This window comes from Lepidothrix coronata, unplaced genomic scaffold (assembly GCF_001604755.1).
Source record: "Lepidothrix coronata isolate B3197 unplaced genomic scaffold, Lepidothrix_coronata-1.0 Scaffold24, whole genome shotgun sequence".
Taxonomy (NCBI): Eukaryota; Metazoa; Chordata; class Aves; order Passeriformes; family Pipridae; genus Lepidothrix; species Lepidothrix coronata.
The window spans coordinates 6,710,567-6,726,644 of record NW_016690204.1 but is presented as its reverse complement, the minus strand read 5'-3'; the positions used below and the strand labels follow the sequence as shown (position 1 = coordinate 6,726,644).

The 16,078-nt window shown below is 38.0% G+C and overlaps 1 protein-coding gene across 4 annotated transcripts in view; it reads right to left on the bottom strand.

Annotated features, from left to right (window-relative positions):
* Positions 1–16,078, bottom strand: part of PARN (poly(A)-specific ribonuclease) — a 45,628-nt gene that overhangs the window by 11,473 nt on the left and 18,077 nt on the right. For all 4 annotated transcript variants that reach the window (XM_017808924.1, XM_017808925.1, XM_017808923.1 and 1 more), the window contains 3 exons: positions 14,883–14,938; positions 12,086–12,172; positions 6,787–6,861 (listed from right to left, as the gene is read on the bottom strand). In XM_017808924.1, coding sequence (XP_017664413.1) covers positions 6,787–6,861; positions 12,086–12,172; positions 14,883–14,938 — 218 coding nt within the window. The remainder of the gene's footprint in view (positions 1–6,786; positions 6,862–12,085; positions 12,173–14,882; positions 14,939–16,078) is intronic.

Sequence of the window (16,078 nt, the reverse complement as noted above, 5' to 3'; positions counted from 1 at the left end):
CTCTTAGCCCTGACAAAAGGTTAATTCCAAAAAACAACTTAAGTGTAGTGGATTAGACCATTTTCTTCAGTCTGGTTACAAAAATTGCAAAAAATTGTTTAGTAGCAAAAAAAAAAAAAAAAAAACCCCACACCCACAAATGAAGAGAGGTAAAATACTACATTAATCTTGACTATCCATGAAGAAAATCTCAACTTAGTAAAAACCACTGACTGAACAGAAACAGAAATCAAGGCTGGTGAAGATGCATCTTCTTGCTCCAAGGAATCAGTGTATTAGAGACTGATGGAGAAAAGTAATTTAACAATCTGAAGGATCCCTAGTCTCTGAATTCTATTTACTAACAGCAACAATCTGCAGGCTGTATCAAAACTGAAAACACCAGTTTGCACATGGTGCTGCCCATCCCTTTGTTTCCTCTCCTGTATTAGCTTAAGATAGAATCTGCACAGGCACATTCTTCTAAAATAGATGTAAAATAAGAGTGTTTTACAAAGGTTGTCATCTCTCTTGGTATCTGAATCCAGAACAGGGAGCATCAATGCAGTGACAAAGCAGCTGTTCACTTTATGAAGAGGATGGCAAGTTATAGAGCAAACTAAAATAAATCTTTGGATCTCCATGCTGGAGACAATGGAAAAATGAATAAGTGATCTGAAGGAAAAGAGTTTTACAGAAGAAAGAAAAAATGCCAAGTACAAAGCATGGCAAAGAAAGGGAAAGATCCTTAGGCAACGTTTAAACTTAAAATATTTCTCTTGATGAAGAACACAGATGACAGTATAGTCCAGTGAGACATCTCATGCTATGCACATGTAAGTAGATTCTTATAAAGGATTTTAACTCCCTTAAAGATGAAGTCATTTAAATACTGAAAGAATTCAAGCTACTTAACCTTTGAGCCCTGTTTAAATACCTCAGTAATACATTTTGCAGCTTTTGTTTCAACTCATTTCAAAAACTCCAAATCAAATGAAAAGGTGGTCATGATGCTTTCAACATTACATTAAGAAAAAAACCTAATATATTCAGACTTACAGAGTACAAAGGGCATTTTGGGTTTGGGGGTTTTTTTGTTTATTTCTTAATTGATGAGAAAAAAGTATGGCTGCAGGTGCCTTGAAGGCAAGTCTATAATCTGTCTTCTTAATTCCACATCAGTACTGCTGGAAGTTGTACAATAGCTATCTCTAGATATGATTTATACCACTGGTTCCACTGTAAAACCAGTAATTCATTTTCCTGTTGCAGTCAAGATTCCTGAAGAGAAGCAGAAATTCACTACATCTCAATCCCTGCATTTACTAGTACAGGAATGGTTTTGAATAAACACTGCAGAATTTTAACTTTGAGGATGACCTAGTGAAGTGTTCAGATCCGTGTATGTACAAATTCAAAGTGTAACATGTCCAGAACATTTCTGCTCTGGTCAGAAAGGCACAGTGTCTGTTATCACACAAAGCACAGAGAGCTCAGACCTGCAGGACTTTTCAGACAGAAATGGAACACACAGTCTGATTTCAGCTCATTTCATCTTGTTAGGAGATGAAGATGGAGAATCCATGTTGCTCCTTGGCCCCTGCTCCAAAACCACCTGGTCTCGTGCCTTTTAAAAACCTCCAGGGACAGTGACTCCACTGCTTCCCTGGGGCAACCTTTCCAATTCTTGACAACCAGTCCAGTGAAAGCATTTCCCTAATATCCAACCTGAACTTTCCCTAGTGCAACTGCAGGCCATTTCTTCTTGTCCTGTTGTTTTGTTACCTGGGAAAAGAGACCGACCCCCACCTTGCTTCAACCTCCTGGCATAAACTTCCCATTAACTTCTCGGTGAGAACACAGTATGTGAATTTTTGTAATGTAATTTTTCAAAGAGTCTGGGTATTACAGTACATAGTACCTGCCCTTTCCCCAAATTCAGTGAGATGCATGATCTCAAAATGCTTTTGTATTTTGAAGTGGTGGTAGTAAGCACTCATGCTAAATAGAGGGTTCTACAGTAAACCTTATAAAACACTAATAAGCCATAAAGTCCAGCCCTGTCTGAGAAAAACTCACGAGTTCAGAAAGATTAATGATTTAAACACAAATCACTGAAAGGCCGTCACAATTTCAGCTGCTGCACCTGCTTTAGTCCATTGCTCCCCTGCTGTCTAAATACATTGGCCTGCTCAGAGCCTAGAGGAAGAAGATATCCTGCACACACTAAATTCTGTATGAGCTCATGTATCAGGGCACCAACACATGGAATAACTTAACATTATTTCAATGCCTGCCATTTATGACAAGCAGTTGCTTTTCACATGTATTTAAAATTTCAAGTTAAGTGTATTTATTGCATTTTAAAACAGCAAGAAAAACATTCCCAGGAAGATTCTCAAGTTAAAATTACTCTAAAATCGAACCAGTGGTCTTAAAATATTGCAGAAGTTATTCATAATCAGAACATAGATGTTATTAAACTGCACACCTGAGCCTTAAGTAAAAAGAATTAAGTGCAAGTGTTGACTGCCAAGGGAAAATAAATCATGTATATTTTTGAGGTACCACTGATAAATTTGCCCATTATTTTCATTAACATATAACCATGCCAAATGCAAGACCTAAAAGCCAGGATTGTATGCCAAAAGTTGGTTCTGGGGTTTGTTCTCCCAGTGCACACACTGCTTTATCTTTTGCCACAGATTTCACAAGTATGTGCTTCATGTCTGACACAAATGCTGAGCCCACATGAAGCACAACTTGGCAACAGAAAGTTTTGTCTCCCAGACGTCCAACTAAAGGAATATCAACCATTTAACAAATTCTTATTAATTACCTACTTTGAACAGCAAATTCCAGCAGAAAACAGATTGTGTTTAATGTCCATTATTGTTTTCAGGTGCTGAAGTTTATGTTTTAACTGTAAAGGGTAACATGATCTGGTACAAGAACAAACCTTTTCTACTCCTAATAAATTAGAGAGGCTGCCAATATGTGAGTCGCACGAATAACCAAATAAAGTGAAGATTCTTGGACATTATTATAGGCAGCAAAATGAAAAGTTTAAGTCTTGACTCTCGTTTTCCAAGGTTTCTGGTTTGTGTGTTTTAAACATGCCATACTCAGTTTGAAACTTAGGAGCAGCTCCAAAAATTGCCTATGAAAATATTGCCCTTTCCCCTACTTATTTTTCAGGGGGAAATAAGTAAAAGAGGAAACAAGTCTTTTTATGCTCTGCAAAGATTCATAGGTTCTTCAGGGTAACACTTCAACAATTAGAAAATTGGGATGTGCATTCTCCCTGGCAACACCCACACTACTGATTCCCATGTGACATTTGAAGAGCTGCTCATTAGTTGAATTCAGCTGATCAAATGTATCCTTTTCAAACAGAAAAGCACATGGACCAATGTTTTATCAATCAGTTTGGGACCAGGGCTTAATGGTTACCATCCACAATATTACCTAACTGAGGAACATTGTTTTAAAGAGCACTGGGGGATGAACAGATACGTTTTATTACCTACACATTCAAAATAGATTTCTATGCATATTACCATGAGAAATCCAACATATTCCCAGGGGGCTGATGAACAAGCTTTTAGTCCATTTAAAATACCTGAAGCCAGGAGAGTTAGAAGGAACAGAAACAGCAAAGCTCAGCAGAGCACAGCAGAAACAGCTTACACAAAGTGTCACATTTTAGGAGGTCTGCCATTGTAGAGGTTAAGCCTGATAATTAATTATTTGAAATGTGAAAGACAACTATCAGAATTTCAATACAACTCTTAGATACAGTTGCACAAAACTAGTACTACAGACAAATCATATTTTAAATTGTCTTGTAACACCTACAAATCTGAACAAAATTAAAAGGCATTGGAGATAAGTTTTTAAGAAACCAGAAAGATCCATCAGCTGGTTATCCTGAGTGTGTACATCACGGAAGGATGGCAGAACAGTCTTTAAATCATCTGCTGTTCAAGTCTGTAGCTTTACATTAGTTCAGCCAAATATTCAGTATTTGGATCACTGCTGCAATTAAAAAATAAAGACACCTTCCAGATATAAATGGAGTTTAAAAAAATCTGGTAGACCTAGAATCAGGCAACATTCCATGCAAGTTATTACAAAACTGATCCTATTTTCACAGCTTTTCCACACCCAATTCCCTTATTAAAAAGGTGCAAAGTAAGTCTGGAGGTTCTTGCAGTGCTTAGACTCATCTATAATGCAAATCTGAACACTTCATCAAAACTTCCAAACACTCTTCATGTTCTCAATCCATTTATGTTCCAATAAATGCTCTTGTTGCACAAGTGCTTTCTCAGTTATATGTTCAATACCAGCTCAGAGTCAGAAATATCTTTAAGAGGTAAGCATAGAAGTAGGTCTGCAACAACATCTTGAGTTGTATCACACTGTTTGACAGTTCTCCAAGGCTTTTTATACAGTCCAGAAGACGCAGACATTTAAATAAACAGGTTAAAAACCAGGCCACATTATTAGTTTTTCCTAGGTTCTTCACATAAGCACATCTCACTAAATCACAAGTACAAACAGTGACTTTCATTGCCAAAGTAGTTCATTAAAGAATTTAAGACCAGGAAATAGAATAAAAGAATTAATTTTATGACCTGTTTATTACAGAAATGAAAAAAAAAAAAATCAAAAAAAACCCCAAACAAAACAAAACAAAACAAAAACAAACCACAAAGAGTTTTTAGCAATTTTACAGTGAAAATCTCACAGATTTTTGGTAACTGAGGTTGCTGTAGTTTATCAGCTTGGTTGGCTCACTGCTTTCACTACGAGAATCTATTGACCTGATTTCATAAAATCTATAAAAGACTATAATCACCTGAGCTTTCAAACAAATAACATGTTTTCTAGCATGTAGGCCAAAGATCAAGCCTCCCTGTTTGTCAGAGCACCAAAAAAAAATTAAAAAGACACAGACAGAACAGTGCCAGAAAGATTCAGTTTAAATATTCTGCACACATTTGGTTCTTTCCACAATACAGAGTTGCTGTAACAAAAATAAAACAACAAAAAACCCACCCAATAAAAACAAAGAAGTGGTGGTAATGTGTACACCAAGCATTTTGACAATGGGTAAGTAACTGAGGTGAAAGCAGTGGGGAATTTACTGCAGCAGCTTCTAGGAAGGCTTTACCTGACATAATTCTTTATCTGGAACTTCTCACCAGAAGTTACATCACCCTTATATCTACATATACATGAAGAAACAATGGCTCTTGGTGCTATGGAGCAATTGCTGTAAGGAGGCTGCTGGAGAGCTCTCCAAATCCTCTGCAGAGCCCTGGATGGATGAGGAAGGACGATAAACACCCATGGGGTGTTAATAAGGAATTACAGAGATGCACTGATTGTGCATCCAGAACCTGAAAGCCTCTTTAACTGAGCTTAGTAACATGGATGATGGGGAACTCAGTGGGGTTTACTAATCTGGGTTTTTTTTCTTTTAAGACCTCAATCATGAGAATTCTGGCAGGATACCTCTTAAGTGCAACAAAATTTCAGCCACTTAATCAGAAGTGCTACAAATACTGCTGTTCTTACTGGCTCCACAACATTTGATGAAGCATTTCAGTGAACAGGGATGGCACTACCATAACATATCCCAAATGATCATCTATGATGGTCCACTCCCAGTCACTGTTCCCAAAAGTTAAGTTTATAAGTCAGTCCTCAAATACATACAAAGGAACTACAGAAACCACTACGAGCTTGTGGATCCAAACTACAGTCAACTAAAAACCTTAAAAACCTCCACCCAAATACACAACTAAAACCCCCCCCAAAACAACATAAAAACCTAATGTAAAAACCCTCCACACCAAGAAGACTGGAAGAAATACTTTCAGTAAATTCAGAGATGTTGGACTCTTCCTCTGTTTTTAACACAGTTCTTGATGATTTCTCCTGTTATTTATTACATATTTCATGATGATATTTAGATAATGTTTTGCTCCACGCTTCTTATACCGAAAATGGTTCTTTCTAGAGTATCTTGCACAACTGTAAATAGTAAAATATTGCTATCTGTCCTAATTATGTGAATTAGAAATGTGGGTTCATTGAGTGTATTTATTCAGTCATGTACAATTTTTTTTTCTTTAATCTAACCCCTCTCCTAAGATCTAAACCAAGGAGCAATACACAAAAAATCCAAATGCAATGAACTTCCAAGAAAAAAGGTTAAATGTATAGTTCCTATAGAACTTATGTGCATCAACTTTTTTCAAAGCTAAGCTCATAAATTCAAATAAAAATTGAAAAATCTCTGGAGAGATTGCACATTGTAAATGCACAAACTGTAGACATATCAGTAGTCCAGACTATTCAAACTATTACTTTGCATGTGTTCTACAATACACCAAAAGGCTTCTCACTTCATTTCTTCCTTGCAAACCAATCCAAACATGTATCAGCCCAAAGGATATTTGGAGGCAAAGACCATAAAAGTCTTTGACAGTTCTCCTCTGTGCAAACAATAAATAGCCTCAATAAATACTCCACCAAGTGAAGGAACCAGTATTGCTCTACCTACAGGTTCAGGGACTTAGAGGATCATGGAATGAAATACTAAACTCTCAACCAGGTCCAGTCTGGGCTTGTCTTTGCTGCCCCACATGTGCTGGTACTACAAAAGTCTAATTCCTCTGAGCATCAGAACCAAGTCAGTGGTTCTGCCATGGCAATCACAGACCCTGTGGGCTCAGGGCATTTTACAGGAGTCAGCTGAAGTCTTAATGCCAAAGTAAATCCAGCAACACTCACCTATTGGTACTTGCTCTGGCTGGCTCAGTGACACAAATGCTGATGTATCATCAATCCACGACACCTGAATGTTACCTAGAAAAGGCAAAACAAATTATTATGACTATTTTTATCTTAGGCTCAGTCAGAGATTTTATCTGATGTGACATGACATAAAAGAAGAGATTCAATTAAGAGTAACTGCACCTGCCAAGGCTTCTGCCCACTGTAAAGGTGTGCAGTGCATACACATGGGTCTGGAACTGTTCAGAAATTCTGGGCTGCATGTGTACCCTGCACACCCTCAGACCCTCATGTCCTCCCTTCACGGGTTCTATCTAATTCTACTCAATCAATTGAAGCAATTTGCTGGGAATTTCAGCCCTTGACTCAGATAAAACCAGCTCTTTGGGTGATGATGAATTCCAGCAGAGCGGGGCGGGCAGAAGATTGATCACACGAATGGAGAACTCCAGTTATTGTGACACTAAATCTTCAAACTCTGGTTTGTTTGGATCCCACCATCCATCATTTCCTGCATGTGCAATAAAAACTTCATTTGGGTCAATATAAGGACAAATGCACAAAATCATGGCCCTCATTTGGAAGCTGTTACAATGGAACAGTGACTGGAAGTAAGTTCCTCTATTCATCAAGCAGTTAGTGCATTTTCTGTGTGAACGGCTTAAAATGTCACATTAGCACTAAAAGAGCTCATAATCAAGCAAAAACAGAGGAAAGGATTCCCACTCCAGACACAAAGTCTTATTATAGTCTGAAATCCATTTACATCTCCTGTCTGCATCTAAGTGCTCTACTGTTAGTACAGTTCAGATATTGAAAATTGGTGCCATTTTTTTTCAGGTAGACTAGGAAATCAAGTTATATATAATGTTACACCACCATTTAACCTTCAGACATTACAAGGTTAAAAACAATGATGCAAAAAGGCTTAAAAGACATTTATTCTCAGTTGTTTAATCTATTTAAATCTAATTTAGCCTACAGGTTACAAGGTTATAGCAGTCTCTTCTGAAATCCAGCCAGATTATAAACAGATTTTCTAATTATAAAAAAATAAAAGCCTAGATAGATTTCATTTGCATGCTATGTATTTGAGTAGCCAGCTATTTAGGAGTTTAAGTTATAATCATTTTGATCATTGCCAAAACCATAATTAATTCAGTATGGTTTCTGACATTTCCCTGTACTAAAGGGCTAAGGCTGCTATTAAGGAGAGCCTACACTGAGATTTCAGATGTTAGAATTTCTTTAAACACTTTTTAGGGCAAATAAATTCAATTTCTCATAATTCAGCTTTGAAGAACATAGGTCTTTGTTGCCTGTGGGTAGGAGTCTTTACTGTAGGGAGAACACCTTTTTGGCAGGACTCTAACATTTCACAACCCAGGAAAAGCCCAACCTGATTTACAACTACAACTCAAAACTGTGCATTTGGAAGGACCCAACACTGAGCTTCCTTGAAATGACAGAAATTACTGCACAATTTAACATTGTTCCACATGCATTCACAAGTTATCACTCTAAATTTCTGCATTACTAATTACAAAATTTTCTAGAAATCATTTGACACAGCTGAGACCATAATCTCTTCAACGTGGCAGTGCTGCCCTGTGTCCCTTTCCTACATATACAGTTAATTCATTCCAATCTACCTCGAACAGACCAAAAGAAAGATCAGAAAGGAGAATTCTCCTGAACATCTTGCCCTCGGTGTAAAACAGCAAAGAGGATCAGTGACAGACAAAAAAAATCTCCTGAAGTTCAGCTACTCAAATGGAATTCAGTGCCCATATTTTCACTAAGTACTTATTTTTAATAAGTTAATAAAAACCCAACCTATTGATGGCACATCATTTTAGTCATTGTTTCAGAAAGGCTGCTGCACTCTAAATGACTTTTGACTTTGCATTTTTAGCTAATTAGGGGTTTCAATGCCTGCCAACACATGCTGCCTTTATACTCAGATTTAAACATTTTAAATATATAATTTAAAGAAAAAGTCAAACGTTAAACAGTGGATGCTGAGTTGCAATCTGAAGAGAACCGCAGCAAATGCTCTTATGCAATTCTCCATGCTCAAGAGATGCTCCTTTCACACTGTGTCACATTTCATTATTATTAAGAAGCAAGAATTTAAGAGAGATAAGATTAATAAATTAGATCATTCAGCAATACTGCTAAGCCCTCAGTAAATGTCGTGCATTTCAAAAGGATGGTGAAATAGGAATAAAGCTCTGAAAAGCAAATGCATCTGCACTTGCAGTATAATATTTAGCAATCAAAGAGCCACGTGCCACTTACTGCAAGGCCAATGCAGATGAGCCACACACTGCAATGGAAACCAAGAAATAAAGCAGGAAACTTCCCTCTCTACACTTCTAGAACGGATCAAATGGCTTCAACACTTTTGAAGATTTTGGCCTGTGTGACCCTTGTCTGCTCACTGCTACACACAACGTCAAACAATGGCCTTTGCTAAAGAAAGGGGAAGTCAAGTAAAGAATTATCAAGTGAAGTAAAACACCTTGGCTCAAGGAGATGAAAATCTGATTTTTTGTTTCTGAGATGAAGGCACAAAGCAACATGCATCTTTTCTGTAAATAAATTCAAAAATTCTCTCTATATAAACTTATAAACTAAACAGGCAAACAGCATTAAAATCTACAAAATAAAATTTTCCTTTTTATACTCTTTTTTTACACATTCCCTACCTGACTGTTCCTGGCAATTAACCACTCAGTATAGTTATTAGGACTATATGGGCCTTCATTTAACCAAAAAAGTTTATTAATATATTCCATATATAATTTCTTATCACACACACAAAAAACATTTGCCCACATTGACACCAGGACAGAATTGGTAACAGTCCCTGGACCCTGACTGCATCAGACAATATAAAAGTTTTATTCTATGAACAAGGGTTGAAGCACATATTAAACACAAATTATTCCTGGTGAAAAACTGAGAAGGGTTAACAGAGCTTCCACCTTTCTGGCAGGAAGACACAGTACAAAGAAAGCAAGAACAGCTGAAGGAAACTTTGGCACAAGAAGAAGGAGGAAAGACCAGAAATACACAGAGAAAAAACAGAAGTAAAATTTTTAAAACCTTATTAAAAAAAATCCAAAACCAATTGAAACAACAAAATCCAAACAAAAACAACCCACAGTGAAAAAAAACCAACAAAACAACATTCAAAGTTCAGATGTCTATATGAACACAAGCTTAGAAGAACACTTAATATATATGTAGTGTGCTATAAGTTTTACTTAAACTAGATTGTCACCTTTGAAAGGGACATTTTACAAGCTCCATTTTCTTTAAGAAAAGTTAAAGAGCGAGTTTGCAGTTCAGTGATTAGCAGGAACACACACCATAGTCTACAAAACTAGAAAACATGTCTCAAAAATGTACTTCAAAGTCACTTAACACTCTAGTAGCTTGGACTACCAGAACATGACTTAAACACACAAATGACTGGCTTTTTTAGAAGTAACTAATCAGCATTTAGCTCCCTCTTAAGGACAACTCTGATGCTCTCCCAAAATACAATGCAGTCTTTGCACTGCATTTGCATGCAGTCAGGTTTGACTCCACTGGCTCGGAAAAGTTTTAAGTAGCAGTTTTTATAGTACATTTATAGTATGAGTTTTAAGCGAAATTCCATCAGACATCCATTTATGTAGAAGTGAAGGCTATATACTAAAGCTGTATTGCAGCAAATTCGATTTTAATACCTTCAGATTTCACATCAGCATGACCAAATAAACTACACAAATTTAAGAATCTAAAGAAACAGAGCCTAAGCTAAGAGACTGCACAGTACTGCAAGTACTGGTACAGTGAAACTGCATTCACCCATGAGACTATAAAAACATCCTGCAGGAACAGGTGTCCCCTTGGTATGTGCAGAGTCCTGAAGGATTTCAGGATCATGAACACCCCTCTAGAGCAGCAAACCTAAACCAGTTCCAAGGCTGACACTGCAGCCCCTTCAGCTGTTTCACCGCTTTCATTAGAAGCTTCATAGAAGATTAGAGTTCTGCTTCAGTTCATTCTAGGCTAGAACAAATTCAGAATAATTTTTTACAGATTACAATTAATACTGATATTCAGTACAACAGCTGATTAATTTCAAAACATTTTTCTGTAACAGATGTAAGGAATTCGGATAATTCATGTCTGTTGCTGCCATATTTTTTGGCTTTTGGCAAATCACTTAACCTCACACTGCACTACTCTGCCTCTCTGTCCCCCTACAACTGGAAAAGCATCGGTATTCCCAAGATTTTGGAAGGAATAACCTGCAGCTTATTTCGAGATAACACGGCGGTAAGACCTAAATCAAAATACAGATTAAGTACTACCCAAAGAGCAGGAGTTCGCAAACCCGCGCACGGAACCGTTCGGCTCCAGAACGCCGGGAAACGGGAATTGCCAGCGGGAGCGCCGGGCCGTGTGCGAGCGCGCCCCCTGGCGGCCTGTCCCCGTCACACCGAGCCGAGGCAGCGCCGTCGGGGAGAGCAGAACTGTGGGGCCGGGGGTTCGAAACCCATGGAAACACCGTCCAGACGGCCGCTCCTTACCCCGAACAGCAACTCTTGAACCTCTGCCGCTTTTTACAGTCCTACATTTCCAATAGGGACTACTCAGTTCTGTCCATCAGACTGGCCCCACACTGCCACACAGGGCACAAAACCACTGAGTCAAATACCAGGGGAACCACTGGCAACTAGCTCAGAACTCCATGTCCCTGCATTTTATACTTCTACTTAGTAAAGCAGCAACAGGACTACTCATCCCTAGTTATTAAACAGCTTTTCTGTTGTTTCTTCTGTCTTGGATGGTGTTTAACATCTTGAAATCAAACTGGCTATTTTCAGGCTTGCTTGCTTGTCTAGACTCACCTAAGCTGGAGTCTGGCTTTATGCAGACTGCAGGATGAACCTTATTCCTAAAGCCTCAATCTGCCTTTCACACCAATCCCCGTTCCCTTTATCCACCTCCACATAAACCCTCCCAGGAGAGGCTGTAAATAAAAGGATCAAAGATCCATGATATTCAACAATGAGCACATATAAAGATTTCTAAAGAGCAGTTAATCAGGGCACACATTTTCAATGCATCACTAGGAAGGAAGTCCATAGGACACCGTTCAAAAATTACAAAAGGTTGTTCCTCGTTACCTGTACTAGGAGTAAGTCTGAATCCACAGACTAAAAATAACAAAACAAACCAGAAGCACTTGCTAATGACAAAAAAAAAGTGAGGAAATACAGATTATATCACTCACCAAAGGCACTGAAAAGCTGGTAAAGGTCGCTAGTCTTCCACTCTTTGGGAAAAGTAACATGAAGAACATGATCTCGTTTCGGCTGCACTGTAAAACCAAAAAAAGCATTTGTTAAAATCAGTGTCTTTAGAATATCCAAAAAAGTCATCCAATGTGGTAAGGTAGCTTTTTTTCCCCCCTTTCTTTCTTATTTTTTAAATAAGAAAACAGGCCAAGATCTACAAAACTACATCAAGTACCAATGCTCCACCTTGCAATATACTACTCCAGTCTGTTGAAGGTAACTCAACAGTTAACCACACCCAGCTTGTGATCAGATTTTAACTAGGCCACCTGGTAACACCTGCAGGAAAAACTCTCTTCTTTGGGTACAGAGACACAGGGACTGACTTACATCTTAGTGAATTACCCTGAATTCTTCTGTAACACAAACTTTTCTACTTTCTCATCTCCTTAGCTTTCAGCACTAAAATAGGAGAGTTTTTCAAGGTGTATCTCATTCAAGGAGCACATGTCCAAAATCAGACCATCAACCACTTGTTATTGCTAAGTGCTTTAACCTGTTTCACTTAAAACAAGCCCAGGTTAGCCTGAGTTTACCAGACCCCCCCTGCTAATAAATTACAGCTCTACATGAGCAGCTGAGAGCAACCCCAGATTGGACAGAGACACAAGTAGCTAAAGAAAGCAATTCCTTCATGAGCACAGGTGAAGTCCTGTTAACTGAATCTGCTACTTGAAAAAAACAAAAAGGACACAAAAATTTTTAAGCTAAGCACAAGCTGTCTTAACAAGCAACTGCAGATCAATTTACTGCTGGAGAGCCTACTGAACAGCCAGCAACTCCAAGTTTAACTAGTTGTAATCCAGTAGTAGAAAATTACAACCTGAATAACTCCAGTTTCAGATGTTACTACAGCCTTTTCCTGATGATTAGGAGAAGAAACTATTCCTAATCTTCCAGTATCAGTTTATTCCTAAATTCACTGTAAATCTGCTGTTAAAACCTCTATAACTTCTACCCAGTCAGGTGAGAAATATTTGATTCTTATTCTGCCTTGCAGTCACTTCGTGCAGCAACTTCATTCTTTTTAAAGGAATTTCTAATACACAGTAACAAAAGAAGATGATTAGGATAACTTTCACTTAATTTTTCAATACTATTCAGCCTGGCATATGTTATTGAAAACCATTATTTCTGGGAAAATTGCACAAATTTGCTATTACACTACAGGACAAACAAACTGACAAACACATCAAAATTTATGACAAAAAATTATGAGCTGTGCTGATCTGTTTTTTAAAAATATAGTCTCCAAGTGCACCTACCACCGTGTTCTTTGCACAGCTTTACTTGTCTGTGTCCCCCACAGACAACAACCACACAGCGCCCTCGACCTGCAGCAGTGTTTACATCTCAGAACAGCAAGAAAAGCCTCTAAAACAGCCAGCCCAACATGCCAGCCCCACATGTGCTTTCTGCCTCGAAGCTTAGAAAGCCCCCCTCGTCCAGGTTCTCCTCCAACACGTGCATCAGTGCGTTCTACAGGAGCAGCTTTCAGATAAAACAGACAGACTTTCAGAGGCAGACTCTTTCTTGGCAACTCTTCTTGGCAAAGCATCAAAACAATCCTGTAAGTTGGCTAGCAAGGGGAAGTAGCATCTTTACAAATTAGTAGCTTTGGCATTCTCTCAATGACCCAAAGTATTTATCCATTCTTCCACTCAATATCAAACAGTTGGGGAAGGAAGTATGCAACATAATTAGATAACCATTCCAACAGATCCACCGAGCCAGAGCTCAGCGATCTGACCACCTAACTGAATTAAAAATTAAATATATGCACTTACAGCATGTATTTTCCTCTTCAATAGTTACTTGCATCTCTCTAGAACTGCATTCTGTTACTATTAAACTGGCATCTAATAAAGAGTCACACCCCAGTCTGAGCTTTCGGATGCACGGAGTGGAAAACTTCACATCAGTGTTGCTTCCAGATGGGTATCATTTTTAAGACATCTGTGTATCTGATTTCACAGTATAAAATTCAACTTTCATCTAATCAAGGACTAGACTGACCTCCACGACTTCACATTTTCTTAAGTCAAGGCATCAGTGGAAACATTTATCCAAAGTTTTCTCCCTCATAGTGTAACATCCCATAACAGTAAGGACATTTACATTAGTAAAATCTGCTTTCATATAAATGTATTATCAACTCATTACAGCCCCAGGTCTGTAACCTGAAATAACTTGACATGTTTAAATATTTCAAGTAATATTTTTCCATTTATCACAATTGCATGTGGCAGAAGAATTCTGATGTTTAGGTTGAAGTTAAGTAAAGGTACTGCTGCACACTGATTACACAGGAAAGCGGCCACAAGATTTTCAGAACCATCTGCTATTCTCTAGTTTGCATCCTGTATTTACTGTTGGGGTGAGGGGAGAGGGGGAAAGTGTTAAGATCCCACATCATATGTAAGAATAACGACCCCAAATAATCATAAAGCTGTTAATTTCCAACTGTTACATTTAGCAACAGTAACTTGATCTGTTCTCATTAATCCCCTTTATAATGCAAATTCTCTGGTCAAAGTTGAAGAATTTATGGATTTACTATTTTGTTAAAGAAAAAAGTGGGGGACACATTTGATAAATCATTTGATAAGTGGCCAGTAACCTAAACACAGCTGATGTCCCATGCTTTACATACATGATAATTAATCTTTACGCTTCTTCCCCCAGGAAATTTGTCAGAATGGTACAAAGTTTACAATGAAAGAAGCTACTCACAGTCTGGTCCTTCCAAATTGAGATATGGTATGTCCATTACTCTCATAAGAAACAGCCTGAAGCAGAATGGAAAAGAACTATTAGCAAATTTCTGCCTGAAGACCTTTCAATAAGCTTTCCTTTTTATAGTTTTTCACATGTCTGTTCTGGAATTAACCACCCCAAACATATCTTCAACTATATTAAAACAAACAGACCCTTTAATTAAGTCAAATCCATTACCTAACAATTCATATTCAAAATGTTATTTGGTATCATGCTAATAATGTTACTTATTCAAAAAAACAAGGACAAAGAAGCCCCAAACTGTTACTGCTGAAAACAATTAAGACAAGTGGGGAAGTGAACATTTAGCAAGCAGCAGCTCTGTGCAGTAAGAGCCATTGCACAGTGGACAGTGCAAAAGCTGTCATCATTCTAAATACACATAAACTTTCCCAATTTCTGAGCACTGCATCATGCTTTAGACAGAATGGATCCTAAAACCCTAAAACTGCAAAAGCCATCACGACTTCTGTGGAGAATACCAGGATGAGGCTTTTGCCCTTTAACATGTAACTGAAGAGTTTCTCAAAACATTCAAGAAATGTTTTCAATAAAAGCTCTTATTCAGCTCTGAAACCTATTTCCCTCCAAAATAAGATAAACAGCCTAAAATCCTGTCATAGGTACAGATGCCACACTGTTACAAAACATTTGCTATGTACAGTGTTCACTGGAGGGCTAAAATAAATAACTTTTCCCTCATAACTTTAAAAAGCTTCTAAAATGCTTACCAGATTACAATTACAGTGTTCAACTAAATAATAACTGAAGTAAACAGCTGTCAAAAACATTTTAAGTGTACAGACTGATCTGTAATGCCCTATAGATTCTTTGTATCACACCACACTCACTGTTAGTTTTTAAAGGTTTGAATCCTATGTCCTTATGGTTACCTGTATCCCTGAAAAGTCTACTGGAATGCAGCTGATAACTTGGTTTTGCTATAAACATTCAGGAGAAAGAAAAAAATTCTAACACTGGGGGGAAAAATGGGCTCTATGACAGGTTCACACGTGAGCCAGAGGCTCTTCAGAGAACTGGCACCAGTTATCACACACTGTCCCACCTAATTTCTCTTCCTGAGTCTCAGGGAAGGTACAGCACAACGTGCACTGTGTCCCTCTGAGCACTGCAGAACCCAAAAGGAACTT